General features: G+C 37.3%; 1 protein-coding gene across 4 annotated transcripts in view; it reads left to right on the top strand.

The window, feature by feature from the left end:
• TLCD4 (TLC domain containing 4) overlaps nt 1-26058 on the top strand; it is a 109738-nt gene extending 83680 nt beyond the window's left edge. For all 4 annotated transcript variants that reach the window (XM_045998749.1, XM_045998757.1, XM_045998740.1 and 1 more), the window contains 2 exons: nt 5796-5869; nt 20129-26058. In XM_045998749.1, the coding sequence (XP_045854705.1) occupies nt 5796-5869; nt 20129-20447 (393 nt within the window). In that variant the 3' untranslated portion in view covers nt 20448-26058. The remainder of the gene's footprint in view (nt 1-5795; nt 5870-20128) is intronic.
• The last annotated feature ends 216 nt before the right edge of the window (nt 26059-26274 follow it).

Here is a 26274-nt window from a genome sequence, read left to right as displayed (position 1 = left end):
AATGAGAGAATTTAACTTTAAAAATAAGAGTAAATGTTTGTTACATACATGAATTCGTAATAATAGAGGATCGTGCTAATAAAAATATTCCTAAGATTCTTGTATGTCTGCTTCAAGTAAGAATCTCACTAAAGTAACTATTTTCCTTGCATTTTTTGCCTCTCCAAGAGTCATGTTCTACCTGTGCACTATTTTCAAAGCTCTTCTCCTTTGCTCTCTACTCACTGCAGAATTTAACTATGGTAAAAGAGAAAAGCAGGACATTTCAGCTGTTTAATTTTCCTGGGATGATCTCCAACTAAACACAATTACTTATTTTTCTGACCTTTTCTTAACTTAAATATTCCAACCACTTCCTTTGGAAACACTCACCTAAACTTCAAACAAATCACCAAAACTAAAAAATAAATCCATGAAACATCCAGGAACTTGGAATATGAAAGTTTGTTTCCTATTATCTTGAAAGTGCTTCTTAGTGCTAGATGAGTTAGAGAGGTTTATTCTTTTTTCATTCCTCTTTCTCGTCATTGGGAATGTGATTTTGATTATGTATTAAAATGAAAAAGTTCACCTGCCATTTGGGATTCATTATAATAAAATTCATAATAAAACAAAGACGGGATGGCTTGCCCATGTCCATCCTGGTTTTACCATTTTACCACTGAAAATTTCACATCCTGTGAAATCTTTTCCTATGATGCAAAAAATCATGGCAACCATGATTTGCAGTTCACAATAGTAGATCATTCATTGTCACATTACCCTGAACGATGCAACAGAAGTGTTATAATCATGAGCATTAACAGTCATCTTTGACTGTCCATTGGAAATTCAGATAATGAGAATGAGACTAGTTATGATACCAACACCAGAATGCTCCAAGCATCACCAATAAAGGTTATAGTTATTATTATATATGGAAATATGTATAATATATATTATTACATATATTAGTATATAATGATATGTTGTTATAGATGGATGGAAAGACACATGGAGTAAGGAATTAGATAACCAAAACAGACCATATTGCACAATGTGCAAAAAAGAATTTGGGATTGGACATTGTTAGGGATTGACTTATATCCTGCCCCCCAATTCATTTGTTGAGGTTTTAAGTCGTACTGCCTCTGAATGTGAATTTATTTGGAAATAGGATCAATACAGATGTTATTAGTTAAGTGAAAGTGAGGTCATAGTTGAGTATGATGGGTTCTTAATCCAATATGACTGGTATCCTTATAAAAAGGGAAAATTTGGACACAGATACGTACACAGGGAAAATGCCACATGAAGATTGGAGTTGGGCTGCCAGAAGCGAAGGAACTGCAAGAAGCTAGGAGAGAGGCCAGGAGCAGATCCTTCCTTAGAACCTTCCAAAGGAGCATGGGCCTGCCGTCATCTTGATCTCAGACTTCTGGCCTCCAGAACTGTAAGACAGTAACTTCCTGTTTAAGCCACCCAGCTTGTGGTTCTTTGTTATGGCAGCTCTAGCAAACTGTGGGCCTGGTAGAGATGAGAATGTAAAAGCACGTGCAGAGACAGAGTCTCACAGTTCTGAATGAACAGGCAAGTGCATCTAAATCCATCTGCACTTTTTTCATCTTCCAAAAAGACATTGTTGCTCAGTTGAAAACAGTAGGCACTGAATTAACATGGACACGTCACATGGATATGCAATTTATTTTTTCCCTTGATTGTTCTATGAAATTGACGAAAGTTACATTTCCTGATTCAGAGGTTGCAACTAAAACATCCTGTTGGTGGGGAAAAAAAAAGTAAATTTTGATAACAGATGTGTTGGCTTCTTACAACATAGAGAGCTGATTCTGTTGGATCTTACCAACAGTCTTAACTTTCTTCACTCCATTGAGTGTTGCATCAAATCACAGCCACACAAAGATGTTTCCCTAGCTCTTAGGTACTTTGATTTGAAAAATGGTGTTTCAAGTTGAATTTTTGATTCCTATAAAGATTATAAAGGAACCACATAAAACAAAAATTGTTGGTGTATTGTTCAAATATGGATTAGCTTTTGCTCAGTCTGTCTGTATATTTGGCAGACAGTGCAAATGTAAACTTGGCAAATTCCATTCAGTCTGTAAACTTCTTACCAAAGAAAATGAAAAGATACTACCTGAGAAACGTCTTCCACACCTTGCATTCTTAGAACAGTGCTAAAAAGGGATGTGATTTGCTTACCTCTGACATTGAGGGTTTTGTAAGAAAGGTCGTTCTTCCCTTTAGCTTCCTTAAAACCTGCAAAAACAATGAGGGTTTTACTTCATGGAAATAGAGGGAGATGACCTCCATAGATGTTTGCCTACCACATAGCTACGATTATTGCTAGCAGATGTTGACCAGCTATAAAATTATGTGTTTAGACTATGTGGCAAGGAGAATGTCCTTCTGGATTTTGGAAATAATTGAGGATGTGAAGGCAGAAAAGTCTTACATTAAATCAACGGGTGTTTATATACTGTCTCTCTGAAAGGTTTGGTGATTGCCGAGGAACCTGTAAAAAGCAGCCAGAAAAGGATGAACAGTCCGAACCTTAGTTATTTAATGTGGTGTGCAGGTTGTGATGAACACTCATGCAATGGATAATGACTCATTTTGTGGAAATAAGACTGCTTCTGAACTCAAAAATGTTACCAGAGGGGCGCCTGGGTGGCTCAGCGGGTTAAAGCCTCTGCCTTCAGCTCAGGTCATGATCCCAGGGTCCTGGGATCGAGCCCCGCATCGGGCTCTCTGCTTGGCTGGGAGCCTGCTTCCTCCTCTCTCTCTCTCTGCCTGCCTCTCTGCCTACTTGTAATCTCTATCTGTCAAATAAATAAATCTTTAAAAAAAAAAAAAATGTTACCAGAAAAAAGTAGCCCCATTGAATGGCTTTTCTTTACTAGAACTGTTAACTTGTTTGGAATCCATCCAGTATGCTTTAGAGTGTTGAAAAGGATGGATATTTTACAAATAGGTAGTCTGTATAATGAATTTATACGTGCAGAGGATCTTGGAGACAGATAGCTGGTCTACAAAAGAAGCCTTTAGGTTTAAAGTGGGTGGGCCTTTTCAAGAGAACTGGAAACTTAATTCTTGTAACTCTAAAAAGCCTGCCATTGTTAGTAAGTAAAATCTCAAGTATTTTATGCTCACACCTTTTTTTTTTTTTAAATTTTATTTATTTATTAGAATGTGAGAGAGCATGAGCAGGGGAGGGGCAGGGGCAGAGGCAGAGGGAGAAACAGGCTTCCTGTTCAGCAGGGAGCCTGATAGGGAGCTGGATACAGGGCTCGATCCCAGGACCCTGGGATCATGACCTGAGCTGAAAACAGCCGCTTACCCGACTAAGCCACCCAGGCGCCCGGCTCACACCTTTCTTAAGAAAATATTTAAGTTGAGGGCATCCTGTTAGACTAATATCAGTAATGTAGACTTACAAGAGCAGAGCTACAAGTCAAAGTGAATTTTCTGTTGGACTGTAGTTCATTCCTGGTGGGGGGGGAGGCAAAAAAGCATATATGTATACTCCCACCTAAAGGCTACAGGCAGTTCAGAAAAGTAGGAGTGGAAAAGGAAGCAAAAAGTAAAAATATCCTACTATATCATGGATAAGATGTCACTATTATTTTTTATTAAATATAGATAACAACTGTTTAGTCCCATTGTATTTACATTCCCCTTTTACAAAGTCTCAGATGTATGTTTCTGAAAATATATAATAATATAGCCTACTACATTTAAATATCCAGAAAAAAGATTAAATAAAAGGGCAGAAAGGGGGCACCTGGGTGGCTCAGTGGGTTAAGCCTCTGCCTTCAGCTCAGGTCATGATCTCAGGGTCCTGGGATGGAGTCCCACACTGGGCTCTCTGCTCAGCAGGGAGCCTGCTACCCCCACCACTCTCTCTCTGCCTGCCTCTCTGCCTACTTGTGAGCTCTCTCTGTCACATAAATAAATAAAATCTCTCTAAAAAAAAAAAAGTAAAAACAAAAAGGGCAGAAAAGAACATAAAAATATTGGGGCTCTTGAATGACTCAGTTGGTTAAGTGTCTGACTTTTGATCTTGGCTCAGGTCATGATCTCAGGGTGGTAAGCTTGTCATTCCCATCTGCTCTGACCCTTGGGTGTAGAGCCTGCTTAAGATTTTCTCCCTCTCCCTCTCCCCTTAAAACACACACACACACACACGTTTTCACACATTTTATTTGTTAAATTGTCCTATTCTTAATTACTACTAAATACCCCTGTTAACCTTGCTGTTTGTTGAAGTAAATGCTCTTACCATAACAGAAAAGTAAATAGTACAGAACAATATATAATTTCAGATAAATACTGATTCTAGTTCTCTGTTAAAGTAATAACACCTGTGAGTAATTATTTCTTCTGTGTTGCCATGTGTTTTTGGAGTGGTGTGGCTGTGTCTCTGCTGACTTTAGATTAAGTTGATCACCCCCTGCGCACAGTACTCACCTTGCCCATTGTCTTTGTCCTTTTGTCCCTCTTCCTTCCTTCCTCTTCATCACACATTTCAATTTCACTAAGGCCAGTGAATTTGAGATTATAAAAAGTTCTAGATTAGTCTTGGAAAAGCTAATTTGTATAATCAGCTCTGAATTTTCAATCGCTAAAATAATTTCCATGGAGAAGAACTGAAAACCTTCGAATAAAATGTTCATTTGTTTTTATTGCTTTGTATTATTCCCATTTTGGAAGGCAGCATGGTATAGCTTATAGGAATAGGGTTTCTGAAGTTCCATGTATATCTAATGTTTTGGGTGCAGGTACAACTATTTCTTTTTGTGTGTGATCATAATTCTGATTGAGTTGGAAGTTCTGGAATGACTATTTACCTAGTAACAGTGTTTAAATTACCTGATATTTTTGGAATGTATACTTTTGTTCTTCTTTTTTTTTTTTTTTAAAGATTTTATTTATTTGACAGAGATTTCAAGTAGGCAGGCAGGCAGAGAGAGGAGGAAGCAGGCTCCCTGCTGAGCAGAGAACCCGATGCGGGGCTCGATCCCAAGACCCTGGGATCATGACCTGAGCCGAAGGCAGAGGCTTTTAACCCACTGAGCCACCCAGGCGCCCTTTTATTCTTCTTTCTAATGTATACTACTTTGTTCCTCAGAGTTTATTAACTCTGCTCTACTTTTTCTATTAAATTCATGCAGTGTACTGAGTATTATGTTTCTAAATTCATAGAGGTCCTGAGAGTGTGTGTTTTAGCTGTAGGATCTTCTGATTGACAAATACATTTTTCAGGTCAAATGTGATACATAAGTTTTAGCATGTGTTGATACATTTGGCAAATATGCATCTGCTCACAGGCTTACAGATTGTTATTTAGGATGTTAAGTACACTTTTGAGATTTTTTAAGGTGCTTTTATTAATGGATATAAAAATGAGTTTCTTTTAGGTATTTAACTGCTATAAAATTCCTCAACTTCTGAAATTCACACTACTTTGATCATTATTTCTATGGTAATTTGAGAATGTTGTCACCAATGGCTGTTCGCAGAATTCATTAGTTCAACCTGGGACAACTGCTTAAAATCTGTTTTTATAGGTGAACGTAAGTGTACAATATGCTGTCTTTTAAAAATAACTTAGAATTCTAGTGACATTTCTAAATTCTCATGAAGAAGAAAATCAGCTAGGAGACTTGGTCTCAGTTGAGACTTGGTCTCAATTGTTATTTTATGCTGAGAAGTTATTTTGAATGTTCCTTTAATATTAAGAAATGTTGATAAGCATGTCCTCCCTGACATTGTGTTTTATGTTTATCATCCAGGGGGATGGAGTCCTGGCATACATTGGGAATTTTCGCCTGCTTGCAGAACTTTCCAGCCCTTTTGTGAATCAGCGGTAGGTGATTAATTATTTTAAACTTCTGCTGTTTCCTTTTCATTTGGGGAAACTTTCCTGAAGATCCTAAAGGTACTAAATAAAAATGAGAATATGTGACATGAATTATTATTGCCATCGTGCAAATGAGGAAACCAAGTCTTCGAAAGGTGAGAGAAACTTATCCAAGATCCCCTAGTATAGAGTGGTGGTCCTAGCTTTGAATAGAGCTCTCTTCAAAGAGATGGCGATGCTTTATTACACTTGGGTTCATCTTGGAGCCAGTTCACATTCTTGACACCAGCATATTCCTGTTCCCAGATTCTAATATCCACATTACCTTCACCCATCATTTTAAAAAAAATAGACTTCTAATTTTAGATTTACAGAAAGTTGCCAAGATAGCATACGAACGCCCATATCCTCCTCACCTGGTTTTCTCTGTTGCTGATATGTCACATTACCATGGACCTTTGTCAAAACTTAAGAAACCAGCACTGATACGCCACTGTTAAGTGAACTCCAGACTTTTTGGGATTGCATCAGTTTTTCCATTAGTGTTTTCTTTTTGTTCTAGGATTCAGTCCAGACTGCCACATTGCATTTAGTCTTGTGTCTTCCCAGTCTCCTGTGGTTTGTAACAGTGTCTGAGTCTTTCCCTGTTTTTCTTGACTTTGACAATGTTAAGAAGTGCTGTCCAGTTACTGTCCCCTAGTCTGGATTTGTCCATTTTTCTTATGACTAGGTGGAGGTGATGGGGTTTTGAGAAGGAATCCCATGGAGGCAAAGTGCCCTTCTCATCACATCATGTTAGGAGGTACATGATGTCCATATCATTGGGGGATGTGAACTTGGCTATCACATGGTTAAGGTGGTGGTTGCCAGGCATTGTGAAGTTTTTTTCTTTTCCTTACTCTGTTCTTTAAAAGCAAGATATGAAGGATAGCCCACTCTCAAGGAGATGAGGGAGAAAGGAAATTAAGTTCCATCCATCTCATGGAGGGAGGTAGATGCTTATATTTGCGAATGGATTTATAATGGTGCTATATGACCCTCATCTTGTCATTTAGTGAGGTCTGCTGATGCATTTCGTGTGTAACATTAGCTGTTCTTTTCATTCCATATCCATGGTCCTAGGTAAGGGTCTGCAGGATCTCCACAGTTCACTTACTGCCATAGCCTTCCAACTGACTTCCCTCCTTCTAGGGTCACCCTCTCTTCTGTCCTTCTTCACAGAGCCACCGCCATAATCCTCCCTGTGATCCACTTTCTGGACCTTAGTTTCTTCCAAAAACTGCATCCTGTTTAGACTCTTTCTCTGACTTTGAGGTTCCCTGTGATGTGCTCCATATGTTTGTTTCCAGCCTTATTTCCTGCTGTTAATTAGAGTCAGTTTGGAACCCTTACTGTCTCATGCACCTGTGGGTGGTTCTCGAGTTTCTTCCCGTATTCACATCCTCCATTTCCCTTCCATCTCTGAAAAACTTACCTATCTTTAAAATCTTCGGACAAAGTCCCAAAGTCAGGGGGAGGCACCCATGATTGCATGCAGCCCTTTTGTGGCTTAGTACAGAGATAACCCAGAGAATTGGGACTGTCAAATCAGACTCACATGGGTTAGGGAGTGGTACTCTGTATTAAGCCGAGGATCCAAGTAATCCTGAGGCACTGGCAAGGCAGGGAGATGTTTAGGACCATCTGAATGGCTCCCTGGGTCCTTTTTGCATTGGGAAGACTCCACAATAAGGTTATCTCTGAGGGCTATAAGCAGTATGCATAGTTCCTATTGTGGACATAGAAGGAACTCTCTTGATTAGGAAACATCTTCATTTAATACTCAGATAGTTACATAGCTTATGTAACATTCTCCAGGGGGTCAGACCCCATAAATCCATACATTCTAGGTTTGTTTGTCATAAGCAAACGTAGACTAGCTATATTCTAAAAACATTCCATGGATGACACTCTCCTGCAACAAATACCATTAGTCTGTTTATCGGGACATCTGTCATTAGTATGTTCACCATGCAATTAGCTTGATCTTTTAAAAAAAAATTACCTGAGATAAAGAGAGTAAAAGAGAGAGAGAGCAGAAGTGTGGGGGAGGGAGGGTCAGAGGGAGAAGCAGACTCCCCAATGAGCAGATATCCCGACACGGGGCTCAATCCCAGGACCCCAGGACCCCAGGATCATGAACTGAGCTGAAGGCAGACACTTAAACCGACTGAACCACCCAGGCGCCCCTAACCTGATCTTTTTCTTTTTCTTTTTTTTTCCCCAAGGGTGGTGGGGGCAGGGGAGGAATGGTCCTTCCACCCCCAAAACAGGAGAGAATAGATTGCGGCTGAACCTGCTCTTTCCCAACTTTTGCTTACACACTGTCTTACTTAGTTTGCCCATATTTCAGAGGATGTAATCTTAATTCTTCAAGAAGATAACCAGTTTCTTGGGCTTGGCCATTTGAATTTTCAAAATAATAATTCTGAAATCCTCAAAGACTCTGATAATGTGAAAGAATAGAGCAAAGAGCATGTACTTTGAAGCCAAATGACCTGCATTCAAATCCAAGCTCTCCCACTTAGCCTTGTATATGAGTGGAAGATGAGTTCATCTCTCTGAGCCTGGTTTCTTACCTATAAAACAGGGATGATGATGATGATGATGCCTATAGGCCTCACAGTTTGTTGTGCAGATTCAACGAGATTACATGTATAAAGCACCTGGCACGGTGCTTGCCATTCGGTGCATGTTCAGGAAGTGCTAAATGTCATACATACCCCACATGCTACAGCCCACTGGCAGTGCTTGTTTATACTTGATTTCTCTACTTTGTTGTATCTTCTTTCGCTCTTTAACTCACTGAAATTAGGCCTCCTCTTCTGTCACTAGAACTGTTTCATTAGAGGCATCAGTGACTTCCAGTTGCAAAATCCAGCAAACTCCCTTTGGGGACCTTCTCATTGTGTTTCTCTGTGGACGTGATGCTGTTGATCACCTCCTTCTATGGCCCAACTCCCTTTGCTTTCATGACATTGCACTCATCCAATCCTTGTATGTCTTTGACCACACTCTCTCAGCCTCCTTGGTAAGACACGGTTCCGCAAATGCTGGTGTTCCCTGAGGCTCTCTTCTGGGGCCCTTTGCCCTGGGCTGAGTTCTGCTTTCAAGGTGTCCACTATTACCTGTTTGCTTATTTCATGTGATGTTCATTTTTTGTGTGATGGACTGTGCATGAATTTTAAAACCAGATGGACTCAAGTTGTATTCAACCTTGTCACTTAACGTGCCCTGACCTGGGCTAAGTTACTTAACATCCCTGTGCTACAGTTGCTTTCTCTTCTAAAAAGAGCATATTTAATATTACCTACTTCTTTGATGCTAGTCAAGTGTTTTCTCCTCCCAGGTGGCACATCAAATTCAACATGTCTGAAATAGAAGGCAACGTATTTCCCTCTGCAGTCTCTTACTTTCTCTTGTTCAGCATGTGGACCAACCATTCTCTCTCATTCTCCTGCTCAACATGTGGGAATCATCTTTCACTGTTTCTCCCTCACCTCCATTTGGTCCATCATTAGGTCCTACCAGATAACCTCCAAAATAGTTCTTGCCTTGGCCGCTGACTCTCCATCTCTACTCTCAGTGCCATCATCTCTTGTCTAGGCTCCTGTACCAGCTTCTAACCCTGTCCTACCCAACAGGGTAACTGCAAGCCACATGTAATTATTTACATTTAAATTAAATTAAAAATTCAGTTCCTCAGGCTAACTTGTATCATTTCAAGTGCTTGACAGCCCCACTTGGCTAGAGTCTACTGAATTGGGTAGCACATCTATAGAACATTTTCATTAATTGCAGAAAATTTTTTTTGGACAGTGCTGTTCTCGACCAGGGATTGGCAAATTAAGGCTCGAGGGCCAAACCCACTGCTGTTTTTTGTAAATAAAGTTTTATTGAGGGCAGTTATGCTCATTTGTTTATATCATTACTATTACATTACAACAGCGGAGTCCATTTGTTGTGACAGAGACTATATAGTTTCCAAAGCCTATTACTATGTCCACTCCCTTGTTCTTTGTGGAAGAACTTTGGTGATTCCTGCACTAGATTAACTGTCTACCTGACTTCCTTTTATCTTGCTTCCATGTTACTCTCTTCCATGATGATCTCTCTAAAACACAAAAATGAACATGCAGCTTCCCTGGTTGAATCCCCTCAGTGACTCCTGCTTACAGGATAAAATGTGGGCTCTTTAATGGGACACAGAACATTTTCCAAGTACATCTGTTACTCTTTCTGCCACATTTCCCTCCCTCAAAAATCTCCTCTCATTCCAACTTGTCCATATGTGGAAAGGTCTCCTGGCTCCTTACTCATCCTTCACAACTCAGCCTGAGGATTATTTCCATCACTAAACCCCATCTCTCTCAGGTTGGGTTGGGTGTCCCTCACCTGTGCTTCCATAATAGTGACATACAGTTACACCATTATGATTAGTGTATTTTATGATGGTGTTCTCTCTCACTCACCTCTTTTTTTCTGTTTCTTACTCATCTCTGTGTTTCATTAGATCAAGGGCAAAATTTTGTTAAACTTTGCATGGTCCAGCACTTATTGTCTGGCACATAGTAGCCATTTAATTACCTTTTGAAAAAATGACCCCCAAGAGGTGATCAGTTAAGTTCTAACAATGTCCATCTCTTACATATGACTCAGAATATGAGATTTTAAAGCAGGAGAAAATTAACTCTGGTGCTTAAAGGAGCTTCAGTTCGTTTTCGTTGGAAACTCTGAGAACTCATAAAAGTAGAAATAGTTTAATTCTGTACCTTTATCTAAAAGCCTTGAGTCTTTAGTAAATTAAGAAAAGGAGAAGTGTGGTTGGAATGGGAACAGGAAATGGTATAATGCAACAAGGAGATCATAACAAAACTGAGTGCAGCTACTGAAGCTCTCTTAGAGTTTTCTATTGGTTAATTGTTTTCTCTATAGTTTGGGATATTTTAATGTTTTCTCTATTTTAAAGCTCTGTATAATTTAAGAAGGCACATGGGATGCATGTGGTGGGTTATAGAGGAAAAGAAGACGGAAATAAAGCTCAGACACCTGGGCTTCAGTTACATTTCTGCTGCTGAGTTATACCCCTGCATCAGGTTTCTTTTTATAAAAAGTATTTCAGTGGTGATAACTTCTTTCTTGCCTAAATGCCTTTCATTGCTATGAGGACATATTTATACATTGCTGTTAAAATTAAATAGCTTATAAGAACTTTGTACAGGGGCGCCTGGGTGGCTCAGTGGGTTAAAGCCTCTGCCTTCGGCTCAGGTCATGATCCCAGGGTCCTGGGATCGAGCCCCACATTGGGCTCTCTGCTCCGCAGGGAGCCTGCTTCCTCCTCTCTCTCTGCCTAGTTGTGATTTCTCTCTGTCAAATAAATAAAATATTTTTTAAAAAAAAGAACTTTGTACATATGCTCCTTAATATGTTAATTCAGTATTTCCTAAATAACTCCTCAGTACCTAAATGTCCCAGTCCCTGTCTTCTGGGACCTTCAAATTTGGTGTCTGGTGGCATGTCTACATTTGAAAAAGTAGGACTTAAAATATGAAATAATGATCTAGTAAAACAAGACATTATGTGAAAAGGGGCAAGAAAAAAGTGCTGGTATTAATGTTATGAAACAGCTGGTCTCAAACTTGTTGATCTCATAAATTATTGAGGACTTGAATGAACTTTTATGTCCTGTGGGCTTCTATCTGTTGATATTTGCCAGATTGGAAGTTAAAACTGCAACATTAAAAATATGTATTAATTCATTTAGTAGTAACAGTAATATTTTATGTTAATATAATGTGGGGTGGGTTTTTTTTTTTTTGCAAAAAATAACTACATTGCCAAAATGAAAAAAAATTTAGTGGGAACAGTGTCATGGATGTACATTTTTACAGATCTTCCTAACGTCTAACATGGTGGTATTTAGATGGAGTCTCAAGGCTGCCTCTGTTTTCAGTGTGTTGTGAAATGTTTTGGTTGAAGCATCTGAAAAAAAAACAAACAAAACCAGCCTCTCAGAGTTAATAATGTAATAGGAAAAGGTAGAAGTATTTGAGAAGCCTTTTGAAGTATTCAAGGATATTCTTCTCTAACATTACGCCAGAACATACCAAGAGGTAGTTTCTTAAAGCTTAGTTAAATGTAGAATATGAAACTGTATCAATGAACTTTCCGTACATAGGTACATTCAAATTCATTGGTCTCTCTCTGCTTTGAATCTTTTGCCCATGCATAATTATGTAACATCATGCCTTGGTCACTTGGTTATTTGGTCCACTGAGTTGTGTAGGCATTCCAAATGTTGGTACATTTATTAGAATTATTAAAAAACCTCACAGTAGTTAATGTCACCACTGATCTCATTTAAAAAGTCTCTAATCTTGGGAGGCTATCAAAGTCTTTTTCCAGATAAATTTTTTCCCAAAATTCTGATTTTCATTTGAAAGTTCAAATTTTGTTATTGGCAACAAGTACTGACAAGCTTCTTTTCTCGATGTGACAAACTCACTTTTCACTCTTGAGAAAATGCCTGCCAAATACCCAAGTCTAAATAACATAGTTTTTCAGTTGTTTTTTTCAAGTAAAAATGGTGTTCCATGGAAAAGGCATGTAGTTTAGCTCATAATTCAAATCATCATTCAAGGGTTTTTTTCCTTCAGACAGCTGTTATACTTTCAGCAGAAGTGTGTTATGTATACTTCTCATTTTATCACACAATATTAAAAAGATATATTCAAAGGTCATGATGCAGTGAAATTATTATCCTTCATCAGGGACATTCTCCAGTGAAATCAGTTTTTTCCCCCTTTTGTAACTTTTTTCCCCCTCCCTTGTTTTGTTATTAATTGCCAGTGTGTGGCTGTAAAGAATACAATGTCCACTAGTACCATCTTGTGCCATTGCTATGATTTGCGCTAAGATGCCAGTAATTTTATCTACCAGTGCTTTGCACTGTCATTGTAGAAGTTAGCACAAGGAGCAATGTGGATAATATTTTAATATTATAAAAAGTTTTCCCTTGTACACCCTGCAGAAAGTCTCAGGGGTTCATGGACCACATTTTAAGATCCATTATTGATTGATATTTGTCGTACAAGCCTTCATAGAGAAGGCAGAACATATTCTTAAAATGTTTTAGGATGTTTTTAGAAATGGGCAGGGATGGGAGACCCTCCATTCAAGGAAGAAGGAATGAACATAAGTTTTAAAAAAAGTGGAATAATCATGCTCTATGAAAGAGAAACCTAAACTTGCGGAATCGAAAAGTATATCTAGAAGGAAGGTGGCGAGACATAGAGGGTGTTGAATGTCAGAGAGAGCTGATTGCACTTGACCTGGTGGACAGAGAGAATGTAGACCAGTGAAGGAAGACATTCTGAAAATAGCACTGAGTAATTGTAGTTTTTGGTATTTGTTAGGATAGTTTGGAAGACTGGAGGCAAAAGATTGGATTAGAAAGTTAGCAGACAGCTCTTAGTTGTGTGAATGAATGGTATAATTTCATTAGTCCAGAAAATAAATAGGAGCCCCAACTTAGGGTGTGGAGATAGACAAAAGAGGACAGAATAGAGATTTTCAGGGAAGAAAAAGTGAAACTGGCAATGGACGAGAAATTAGAGATAGAGAAAAGGGATGAGTTTAGGATAATTTCTCTGCTGTCTGTCCCTTTGAGGAATGGGCCCATGAAAAGAGATAAGGAGACAAGAAGAACACTAGAGGTAAGGTAGTGGGTTTGGTTTGGAGCTGTTCGGTAAGAGGACAAACAGAGCATCTGAGTGGAAATGTATTGAGAGGTACAGAGAGGAATTTTGGAATGATCAGATGGAGGTGACATCTGAAGCCATGAGAAAAGATGGCATTGAGAGGATTGAGTGTCGAGAATGGAAGCATAAGACAAGGAAAAAAAGATAATGAAGGAATAGTTTAGAAGAAGGGGAGCCAAAATAACATTGGGGCAGAAGGTAACTTTTCTAAAATTAAGTTTCTGAATCCCTAAAATTTCAGTGTTAATATTTATTAAATACCAGTGTTTACATGCCTGAAAGAATGACATTTGCAACCAAGATATAACTAGGATCAATTTACTGCCCAGTCTCTGTGTAGAGTCTCAGAAACAGTACAGCCATCCAAAACCTTATTGGAGTTTTTCCAAGGATGTCAACAAAGATCCAGTTTGTTACTCACAGCAACACTTCTTAAAATTCTCTTCGCTCCTCTTGAACTCACAATATCTCCCGGACCCTGCAGCTTTCCCAAGGCTCATTCAAACTTCTGACTCTCAACTCTGAACTCCAAAAACTCACTGAACCAGTGCTGTGTAGGGACTGATTTTTTTGCTTTCATCCTCTTTTCTCACTTTTTTCTTTCTTTCTCTACCTGCGGGGAGCCCCCTCTGCTTTTTCCAGATGTGAATTAAACCAGATAATACCTTGTTTTTACACTATTTGTAGTTAGTACCACACTGTGCACAGTAATTCCCAAGACATAACTGCAAGATTCAAGTTTTTTTAGAAGGGCAATGGGAGGAAGAAGTGCTAAATGACCAAAGACAGATTTTTCTCTATGGAGTTGGCTGAGGATTATAAACACATAAAATTTGCTATCTTTTCTTGTATACCTTGTCTTAGTAATAACTGTAGATGGTGGGTAAAAGAGAGTTTTTCCTCTGACCTTTCTTCCCACATGCATGTCTTCCTTCTTCCTCCTATCCCTTTCCCTCTCAGCTTCAATACATTGACAAAGTATTAGCCTTTATTGGGATGAAAGAGTGTTCGAATTAGGTAAAAAGTAGATTCCAACAAAATAAGTGGCCCTTCTGATCTGAGAGAGGAAGAGCAACTATATAAAATATTTTTTCACCTTGAATTAATATATGAGCTCTTTCGTTAAAAAGAGGTTGGCTTGGGGTGCCTGGCTGGCTCAGTTGGTTAAGCGTCCAACTCTTGATTTCAGCCCAGGTCATGATCTTGGGGGTCATGAGATCGAGCCCCAAGTGGGGCTCTGTGCTGGGTATTATTTCCTTTTGCCCTCTTTCTGCCCCTTTCCTGTTTGCTCACACATGCACATGTGTGTGCACGCGCTCTCCCACTCTCTCTCTCTCAAGATTAATTAATTTAAAAAAAATAGCCTCACTTAAAGACCAGGCACTGGTCACTTGAAAAAAATTGGCAGAAGATAAATATGGTGATTGCATGGTAAAGCCAGAGGACAAGTTCTTTAAGTCTGGATTTGTAGATAATCACCTTCCCACACAACCAAATATTTGGAAAGTGTGTGAAGTGCTTGAAAAACAAAGTATAAGTATTCTGGACTAAATGCAGTATAGGACTTGTAAGAAGAGAAAAGTCTAGAAAGGTTGAGTCGGGGAGACCAGTTGGGTCATTGTAGTCATAGATGTAAGAGATACAGAGGACCAAAGATTACAATGGCAGCAGTGAGAATGGGATGAATCAGGGAAGGTTAAGGAAATGAAATGGACAGGGCTTGGTTACAGACTATTGGGATAATAGTATAGGATGACTGCAAGTTGTTGGTGATACCACTGATGAAGATTGGGAGGATTAGTAGGTATAAATTTCCAGTTACAAAATGAGTGGGGATGTAAGGACAGCATGGGGAATATAATCAATAATGTTGTGCCAGCTTTGCATAATGACAGACAATAACTAGACTTATTGTGGTGATCGGTTCCCAGTGTGTACATATGTGGAACCACTATGTTGTACACTTGAAACTAATATACTATGCTATGTCAATTATACTTGTTTTTAAAATAAATAAATCAAATCTACAGACCACACACATACACACACACAAGTTTTCCACAGAAAGACCTGAATTTGAACAAAGAAAAACAAACACTGGGATGCTCATGAGACACTAACATACAAACTGTATTGAAATGATGGCCTTTGGGCTCTTTCCAGTCTTATCCAGCTCCCTGAAATATAACCATTTAATTATACATACCAATTTTCTATAGCTTAGTGTTACTGTGAAAGTTTGCTTATGCAAATTCCTTAATTTTTATACTAAAATGGAGTTTATTCATGAAAATAAAAATGTTTCCATCTATCAAAAACCTCACAAATGATTGGGAGGATCAGAAGAGAAACAGGCAGTTTTCTGTGGCAGTGGTGGAGAGGAGTGGTTAGGGCAAGGAATAGGGTATTGGTTTCAGGCATGTTGAGTTTTGGGCATATTGAGAATTTGTGATTTGTGAAATGCTCACCAATAAATGAGGTGAAAATGTTCAACAGTAAATTAAAAATCTGGAATTACAAGTAGACCTTGAGAGAGGACTTGAAATTAGAGATTAATGTTAGGGTGTTGAGCCCTTGAGAGTGGCTGAAATGTCCTTGGTAATGCATAGAGAAGGGAATGGTGCTTGGGAGGCACAAATATTTAAGGGACAGGCAGAGGAAGTAGAGACTGAGAAAGTGTAGTTAAGGACCAAGAGGAAAATAGTATCATGGAGGTCAGGAGAGATGGAAGTATGATGGTTGGCAATGTTGTATGCTATAGAAACGCTACTTAGGATGAAGGCGAAGACAGACCCACTGTCTTGGGTATGGAGAAGCCACTGCTAACCAATTTCTTTTGTAGGGGAATGTGATTGTATTGCACTGGGTTGTGAAGTGTAGCAAGAATGTTTGTGAATATACTGTTGACTTCTCTTTCAGAAAGCAGGATAGGGAAGACGAGCAGAGGAGAGACTTTTGGATTAGGAAGAATTGAGCATGTTGGTGAGAGAGACAAAAGAATCCATCTAAATGGAACAAGAGGAAGGAGATCTTACATTAGGGTGCATTTGTCACAATTCATGAACAAATACTGATACATTATTATTAACCAAAGTCTGTACTGTATTCAGAATTCCTGAGTTTTATCTAATGTCCTTTTTCTGTACCAGGACCCCCTCCAGGATACCACATTACATTTAGTTATATCTTCTTAGACTCCTCTTTGTTCTAACAGTTTCTCAGACTTCCGTTGTTTTTGAGGTGTTTTTGAGTACTGGTCAGGTGTTTTGTGGAACATTTCTCATTTTGGGTTTGTCTGATGTTTTTTCTCATGATTAGACTCGGGTTATGGGGTTTTGGGAGGAAGACTACAGAAGTAAAGTGCCATTCTCATGACAGCATGTTAGGCCTCCCTGTTATAAACACGACTTAATGCTGGATGTTTTCCTTGTTCACCTGGCTGAAGTGGGTTTGTCAGATTTCTCAGTTTTAAAGGTACTCTTTCTATCCCACTTGCCTTCTATCCTGAACTTTGGAAAGAAGTCACTGTGAATAGCTCCCCTTTTGGGGAGTGGGAAGTTATGCCTTATTTCATCGAGAGTGTAGTATCTACAGAAATTATTTGTAATTATTCTGCATAGGATATTTATCTTTTCTCTTCCAGTCACTCATTCCTTCATTTATAGTACTATGGATTCATGGATATCTGTTTATACTTCAGGTGGTTTTAATCTAGTACCACATTATTTATTTATTATTTGTTCAAAATGCTACAGCTTCAAAATGCCATTGAGCTCTTCCAGTTGGTTTCTGTGTCCCTTTGATAGAACCTCATCATTTTGGTTTTTGAGTACTTCCTTACTTTCTGACAGTAAAAAATATGCTGGATTCTTATTGTATATTCTCTGTTCCAGCCCTAGAATCAGCCATGTTTCAAGGAGCCCTGGTTCCTTTTATTGGAGAATGATATTAGAAACCAAGATCTAGGCCCTGGGTGTGCTCATTACTGTGGGGCATCATTGTTTCTGTGTTCTTCCAGGTGACAACTTGGAAGTATACTAACCTGTATATTTATAGCTAGCTATAATTATTTCTGCTACATCCGTATTTTTATTAAGCTAAATGAGTTCATACTGATGTTTTCAACTCTAATCCAGTAGCATATGGATCAGTCTAGCCTTTTCCACTCACTTGTCTGTAACTTTCCACTCCAGCAGTGAGACACTTGGTCCCCGCTTCACCATCAAACAGATGTACTTATTTGCCAAATCCCAGTTTATATGTATAATGGTTTCAGAATTATTAACCTGTTCTTCCATGACACACAACTTTACCAACTGGAGTACAGTGCATGTGTACAGTTTCTTTTGTCTTTAGTCTTACAGCTACCATACATTTTCTTTTTTTTTAAAGATTTTATTTATTTATTTGACAGAGAGAGATCACAAGTAGGCAGAGAGGCAGGCAGAGAGAGAGAGAGGAGGAAGCAGGCTCTCTGCTAAGCAGAGAGCCTGATGTGGGGCTCGATCCCAGGACCCTGAGATCAAGACCTGAGCCGAAGGCAGCGGCTTAACCCACTGAGCCACCCAGGTGCCCCGCTACCATACATTTTCACAGTTACTTAGATTACCTGTTTTGACCCCACTTCCTACAGTGAGGTTATATATGTATTTGTAAAGCAGTTACATTCTTTTGTCACGGTCTAGATTCTATCCTGGCACCCCCAGCCTCCTAAGTGACATTTTAAAAATTTGTACACACTGTTCATGCTGTCCTATGGATTTTGACAAATGCATAACATCATATACTCACCAGTACGATATTATACAGAATTGTTTCACCACCCTAAATTATCTCTATGCTTCACTTACTCCACTCTCTTCCTCTCTCCCCGAACCTCTGGCAACTACTGACCCGTTTTCTGTCTTTTTAGTTTTGCTTTTTCTGAAATGTTATATAGATGGAATCATACTGGGAGTAGCATTTTCAGACTGGTTCCTTTCATTTAGTAATATGCATTTAAGAGTCACCCATGTGGTTATGTAAATTGGTAGTTTATCCTTTTTATTGCTGAATGGCATTTCATTATGTGGATATACCACAATTTACTTATCCAGTTTTCTTATCTTGAGAGAGACCAGGGGAGAGCAAAGGGAGAGTGAAAGGGAGAAGCAGACTCCCAGCTGAGCAGAGAGCCTGACATGAGGTTGGATCCCAGGACCCTGAAATCATGACCTGAGCTGAAGGCAGATGCTTAACCTACTGAACCACCCAGATACCCCCTCCATTCACCTATTAAATAACATCTTGGTTGTTCGCTTGTTTCCAGTTTTTTGCAATTATAAATAAACTTGGTATAAACATTTGTATGTAATTTTTTGTGCCGACTTAATTTTCAAGTCAGTTGGAAAAATACCTAGGAGAGTGATTGCTGGATTATGTGCTATAAACGTGTTTAGTGTTATAACTAACTGCCATATTGTTTTCCAAAGTGGCTTTACCATTTTATTCTCACTAGCAAGGCTTTAAAATTCCTGTTGTTCCATATCCTTGCTAGCAATTGGTATTGCCAGAATTTGGGATTTTAATCATTTTTATAGATATGTAGTAATATCTCATAGTTTTAATTTACAGTCTTGTAATGACAAATGATGTTGAACACTTCATATTCTTATTTGCCTTTTGTATATCTTATTTGATGAGGTGTTTAAGATATTTTGCCCATGTTTGAATTGGGTTGTTGCCTTATTATTGAGTTTTAAGACTTCTTTTTATATTTTGGATAAAAGTACTTTATGCTATATATATTTTGTAAATATTTTCTCCCATGCATGGATGTCTTTTTATTCTGTTTTAACAGTGCCTTTCACAGAGCAAGTTTTTAATTTTACTAAGAGAATTTTTAGTAACAATGTTTTTCTGTGATTTTGCTTTTGGTGTTATATCTAAAGTACAATCACCAAACCCAGGATCATGCAGATTTTTCCCTATGTTTTCTTCTAGAAGTTTCATAGTTTTTCATTTTATGTTTAAGGCTTTGGCTCCTTTTGAGTTAATTTTTGTATAAAATGTGATGTCTTTGCCTACATTCATTTTTCTGCATATGAATATCCAATTATTCCAGTTGTTTGTTGGAAAAACTATTTCTTCTCCATTAAATTACCTTTATACTGTAGTCAAAAATCAGTTGAGTAAATTTGTGTAGGTCTATTTCTGGGCTAACACTGTTGATCTATTTGTTCTTTTACCAATGCTGTGCTGTCTTGAATACTGTAGCTTTATATAGTAAGTCAGTCTTGAAGTGGGTAGTACAAGTCTGCCAACTTTCTTCCTTTTCAGAATTGTGTTGGCTATTCTAGGCCCTTTGCCTCTCTATATAAATCTTAGGAGAATGTTCACTGAATTTTAAAAACTAAAAACTAAAATTAAAAAAGTTAATCTTTGGAGATGCAGAGTAAATGTGATGCTTTTAAAAATTTTTTTCCAGGTGGTTCTTTGAAGCTCTGAAGTATCCTAAATTTTCCAAGGCTAACGTCATCAATGGAATACTCATGACAGTGGTGTTCTTCATCGTACGGATTGTCCCAATACCTCCTTTTTATAATTACATATATTCCTTGTTAGGAACAGAAGCCTACATAAGGCTTGGATTTTTAATCCAATGTACCTGGATTTCTACTTGTGTTGTTTTGGATGTGATGAATGTCATGTGGATGATCAAAATTACAAAGGGTTGCATCAAAGTCATCTCTCTCATTAGACAAGAGAAAGCCAAAAGTAGTCTGCAGAATGGAAAACTTGACTAAAGGTGGGCTACTGATGAGCATACTTCATTACTACCCACATTATATCTACTGATAGGATGAATTCTTGGCATGTTCTAGTACTTCTTATTAATTATATTTGTTAATGAGGGTTTCAGTGCTCTTTTTTTTAATCTTTAGAAAAGAGAAACTAAAACTTAGTTTTTATTCCAAGATTTCTTTTCTGATTTTCTTCTGCATTGTAAGCATGGATAAAATCTTAAAGATTTAAATAAAAAATTATACATATAATGGTGAATCTTTTCAGAAATCTGGTAACCTGCATTGGTATTTTTCTCTGTGAAAAGACAACTGTGCTTATTGGGTGCACTTGGTTTTATGTCATCAATTTTGCTGAAAGATGGGAACTGCTTTTATATGTGTAAATAGCTCTCAACATTTTGTTGTACTGCACTCATTTCCTACTGTGGCTGTCAATACCCGCTTAGGGCTTAATTTCTAAATTGTTGAAATGTTTTCTTTGGCTGTTAGAAATGATGTATTTTTTTGTTTAGATATGCTGTCATTTATGAATGATGAAGTGTTTTGCTTACTTTGGGAATATTAGTTCAGTCATGGAAATACTTTAATTTTTAGATTTTTCAGATGTCACTTTATTATTTCTATTCTTAACATTTTATCAAAGTACTGCTTTTTCAATTTGTAGTAAGTCTTAAGACAGATCTTAACAGAGCTCATTAAGAGACAAATTCCTCCTTCTAAAAATGCATGTTATGTATGACTATTTAGGCTAATAGGAGGAATCATTAAGAAAAAAGCTTTAACACTGCTGTCTCTGTTTCCCTTGCACTTTTTCTGGAAAAATATATTATTTCTACTTGTAAAACCTCCCCTAAGTTCAGAACCCAACATCATCAGTATCAAAGTGTTATCCAATGTGTATTTGTCATGCTCCTAACATGACATAGGCCTCTTCTTAAGGAGACCAAAACTCAAAAAAAATCAGTATTCACATTTTTACTTACAGTTTACATCCATGCTTGCTTAACCAACATTTTGAGTGCTTTGAATTTCTGTGTTTCCTAAAGGACAGGAAAAAAATAGATAATTTAATCCAAGTAATCCGATCATTAATATCCTTGTCTCATGTGATGATCAATGGCTGGTGACTCTGGTTTTTGGTTTTGGGTTTTTTTTTTGTGTGTGTGTGTATGTGTAAGTATATGTTTGCTTTTTCTTTGATTCTTACAACCCAAATATAGAATTATATAGTTAGCTATTACTGCCTTTATTTATTTTTCTCAAGTACTTGATTTTAATGATTGTTCTTGCCTAAGAAAGAAAGAAATTTAATCAGTGATGGCTGCTTGAGTTTAATTGAACCCAAACCAAAAGATCTAATCCACTCAGTTTCGCAGCTGACAGGAGAATGATTCACTTTCACTGTCCATGTTATGATGGTGAAGGGAGGCTGGCTGGGTAGATCAGACGTTGATTTGATTTGATTTGATTTGGCTGTCTAATGCAGAGAGAGCCTGATAAGTTTTAGAACATTTAAAGAAGGTAATTGTAATCTCAGTCAATAACTCAGTGAGAAAATCAGATTGATTGGTTCAAAGTAGGTACACTTATTTTTGAAAGACTTAAAGTAATGTAAAGTATAGGTATTTGTTTTTAAAGCTACTAATATTACATTGATAATTTGTTACCAAATTTAGTACCTTTGACATCATAGGCACTTAAGTGCGTGTTGGTTGTTTAGGGGGGTAGGAAAGCACATGGTTTTATCTTGCTCTTTTCTTGCTCTTTTGCAAGAAAACGGATTTTTAAAAGGAAAACATTTATATTAGAAAACTATTTTGGAAATTCCTTTAAAAAGAAGCAAAACCTGAAATAAATATTTTTGACTCTTGGGATATTTCTATAGTTTCTGAACACAGATTTTAAACCCACCATCAAAATGAAGACAATATAAAGCAATATATTGCAATGTATCGTAATATAAAACTCACTAATCAGTGAGTTTCCATATAGCAGTTTCAGTTTTTATAGTTGCTACTTCATGCTTAAAACTTCATTTTTACTTTCATTGATAGCACTTTTCGTTAGTATAGTTGCTCACAAAACAAGTGTTTAAAATATCAGTGTTTTGAACTAAAGTTCATTATTCCCTTAGTCAGCAATTCTTATTTTATGCTGACTGCATCACAGCTAATTCAACGTCCACATTCAATATCCAAAAGTAGATGCTACATATTTCCTTGTACAACATGCATGAAATGGAAAAGACACTAAAAACTGCCAAACTAGTTTAAGTTAGATCTTTATAGGAGCTATACTTCACTGTTCTGTGATTGTATCCACCTACTAAGATACAAGGAGTTAAAGACAGAACATGTCATTTATTAAACGATGAATTTTTCATTTATTAAATGACAAACTTTTGCTAGACATTTTACATATTAAGTATTTTGACTACACGGATTAATTTAAATGATTCTATTAGGCATTCTGAATTTAACAACTATTAAAATATTTGTAGCAAATAAAAGCAAATTGGTATAAATTTTTAAGCAGCTCTATTTTTATAGAAAAAGATTAGTGACAACCTATAACTATAAAGATGTTCTTTGAATATGTAGTAGTCTAAAAAATAACAATTCTTACAAAATTTTGAAAGTGAATGCAAATCAACTAAATAGCATGTGAGATCATAGATTCTGCATCTGATATTTTGTTTGGGAGAATTTAAAAATTACGAACTTGAATTTGTAGAATTTGCATTCTTGTCTCTGAAATCTTTCTAGTGAGTATTATTTGCATTTATTTAAAATTCAAAATGGAGTTATATATGAGTGCAAAGAAATTAACTCCTGTATAAGTTGTGTTTTGATACCTTACAGTAGGTTAAGATGCAATTTTTATTCCAGCTGTTTAGTTTTGTTGTTTCATGGGTTAGTGCTATGTTTAGAGAAATAATAATGTCTTCACCATTCCTGAGGGTGACTGATATACCATTGATGCCCCAGTATGATTGTAAAGGTCTAGTTTTTAAAACTGCCTCATTTGTAGGTGTTTGACTCAAATTCTTTTCTAAATTTTAATCTGTTTGACTCAACTTTTTGCTGAAGTGTCAGTTTTTAGATTGTACACTTTCTGTGAGGTGCGTTGGGTATTTGGAGAAAAGTTCTTCATGGACGTGAAGGGCCAGTTTTATGGTTGGTTACACCATTTGTCATCATGCATTAGAAACAGTCTTGTTGTGGAACTATCAAGGGGAAAGTGTTGTCATACTCATATTTGTTCTCTTTCATTTTTAAGGGAAATAAACATGTCCCGAAAGGCACTATTAAAATAAGTGTTTGAATAAATTTCGGTTTCTAGGTTACTCTTAACTCCAATATGGAAATAAACATACAAATTGGCTTTCAGTGGTTGAGTCTGTTGCTTGAAAATTGAGAAATCCATGTCACTATTGGCCTCATCAGTTGTACTTCATGGAACACTATGTGTTTGTGTGTCTTGGGTTCCAGAAGAAGCAAACTCCTACGATTTTGTCAGAAACGTAGCACAGTGTTTCTCCATAGGTACTATCCAGCACAGCAGTGAGACCCCTCCTGTGTCTAGAGACACACACAAACCACCAAGCCTTAAGCACAGCTTGGTTGACCCCAGGCACACTAAAGCTCCTGCAAGGGATTTTTCACAAGAAGTACATGGGGTATGTGTGAGAACAGTGAGAAGCCAGCAGCACCTGGCTTTGGAGACGGCCATGACTGATTTTCCCTTAAAAGGCATGATGCCCCTCCCTCACCTAGAAGTTTTTCTCTGAATCCTTCCGCTTTTCTAATTTGTCCTCCTAACGCCCTTAAGATTTTACCAGCATCTCCATCCCTTATGTCAGCACCTTTCAAGATCTTCTTTTGAGACTTCCCCATCCATACCCATAAGCTTTCTGGTCTATTGTGGCAAACTTCAGAATTTTCAAGTATGTTCTTCCATTGGGGGGGAAAAAAAGCGTTGCAGTAAGTTTAAGTAGAGTTCAGCAAACCATAATTGCTAAGAGGCTATTGGAAGCTATTTAGTATTTAATAATACTTGTTATGAGATGAAACAAGGCTAATAAGGTTCTGGTTTTATTGAGAAACATCTGTAGTCTTTTCCTTAAACTGGCTTAGCAGTAAGAGCTTTATATATGTTTCACCGAGGGATTCATTGTAGGCCTGTAAATTATCTAAATGTTCTTTCTTAGACCCGGTGGCAGCAGGACGAATGGACGTAGCTCTGTTACGAGGCTGTTAGGACTCAGGAATGCTGGTCTGTGGCAGCATTCCTGAGTCCTGCTCTTTAATTGAGCTGGTTTAGTTATGGTCATGTTTCTTTTAACTTACCAGCAAGTGGATTATTCAGCACATTTTACGAATGCAACACCCAAGGACTTGAGCCCTAATCCCTTTCTAGCCCAGACCTCAAACTGCCCCTACCAGCCTTGGTAGTAAGTTGTACCTTTATTTGAAGATATTTTGGATAGCAGTGGAGAACTGAAGGCTAGCTGCTAAAGATTGGTTTGTTTGCATTGAAAATGTTTACACTGGTTCCCTTGTTGGTTACACCGTAAACCATTTGTTTGCATTGAAAATGTCTATAGCAAACTAGACAGGGTTTCGGTATCAGGCCCTATATTTAAGACCAAAAACAATGAGAAGCATTTCTAAATCTTAAAGATATAATACCTCTGGCTGAAAACTCGTTAATCATCATCTGTATATTTTTTTTCTTTCTGTCTTTACATAATTCTGTAATTAAGTGTGCATTAGATATTTGCTACTTCTTGGTTAATGAAGCCTAAAATATAACTGTAAATAAAATATGCTATATATTTTTCTGTTTCTTGCTTGGTTTGCTTTGATTATAATTATGTCTGCTTTTTACTTAAGGAATTTTTGCATAGATGATACTCTGTTACTAACTTGTAACTAGGATGCGTTATGAGGTTTTTTTTGGCAATAGTTAGAATTTGTAATAACTTTTAGACATAGATTTCATTTGAAAAAGCTGCTTGAAAATTGCAGCAAATGTGATAGCTCTAGTGATATACACATTTTTTTTCTGGGAATATACAACCTTACTATTTAATTGTTATAAAGATTTTGGAAATCTTTCAAAATACATTTAACATTTTGAGAACACATCTCCTAATTTATTTCTGTAAGGGTGAATGAAGACCTTTGTCTTATTTACAAAATGTGAGACTTGGTAATTTATAAATCAGTGTTACTCAGATTTATCAGCAATTAAAATAGCAATTTAGTATTCTTGGTCTCTGGTTGTGCTTAATTTGAATGGGATTAATGAATATATCTACGGAATTCCCTTAAAATTTAAAAATGTCTGTATTCTTTGTATGTGTGTCAGTTTAAAGTATATGCAAGTTCTAAGCAATAATCTGCATGTTCTACAAGGTTGGCATTCCTTTGTCCTGACATTTTATTTAATATTAATTTTAAGAATATGTATAAAATCAGTCCTATATATATAATCACCCCTCCCAATGAAAATCTTGAGATTTTCCTGTGTTAGAACACTAATGTGGTACAAAGCTTTGTATTTTGTGAAAAAAAAATTAATAAAATCACAATCATTTAGTGCAAAAGTTTGAGTCTGCAAAGTGTACACTATAACCACAATTAATGAATAGATGATAAAAATTACTTTTCTCAAGTCATCTCTCCTAGCTCTTGAATCCAAAAACTAATATTTATTCTTCAGGATGTTTATAGAGTTTGTTTACCCTCTTTCCTCCCTTTCCTCCCTGGGGCCCCTGCCGTATAACAAACCAGGAGGCATAGCAAACACTGTAGTCATGCTT

This window comes from Meles meles, chromosome 1 (genome assembly GCF_922984935.1).
Source record: "Meles meles chromosome 1, mMelMel3.1 paternal haplotype, whole genome shotgun sequence".
NCBI lineage: Eukaryota > Metazoa > Chordata > Mammalia > Carnivora > Mustelidae > Meles > Meles meles.
The sequence above is the reverse complement of the archived record's forward strand: the minus strand, read 5'-3'. Positions and strand labels throughout refer to the sequence as shown.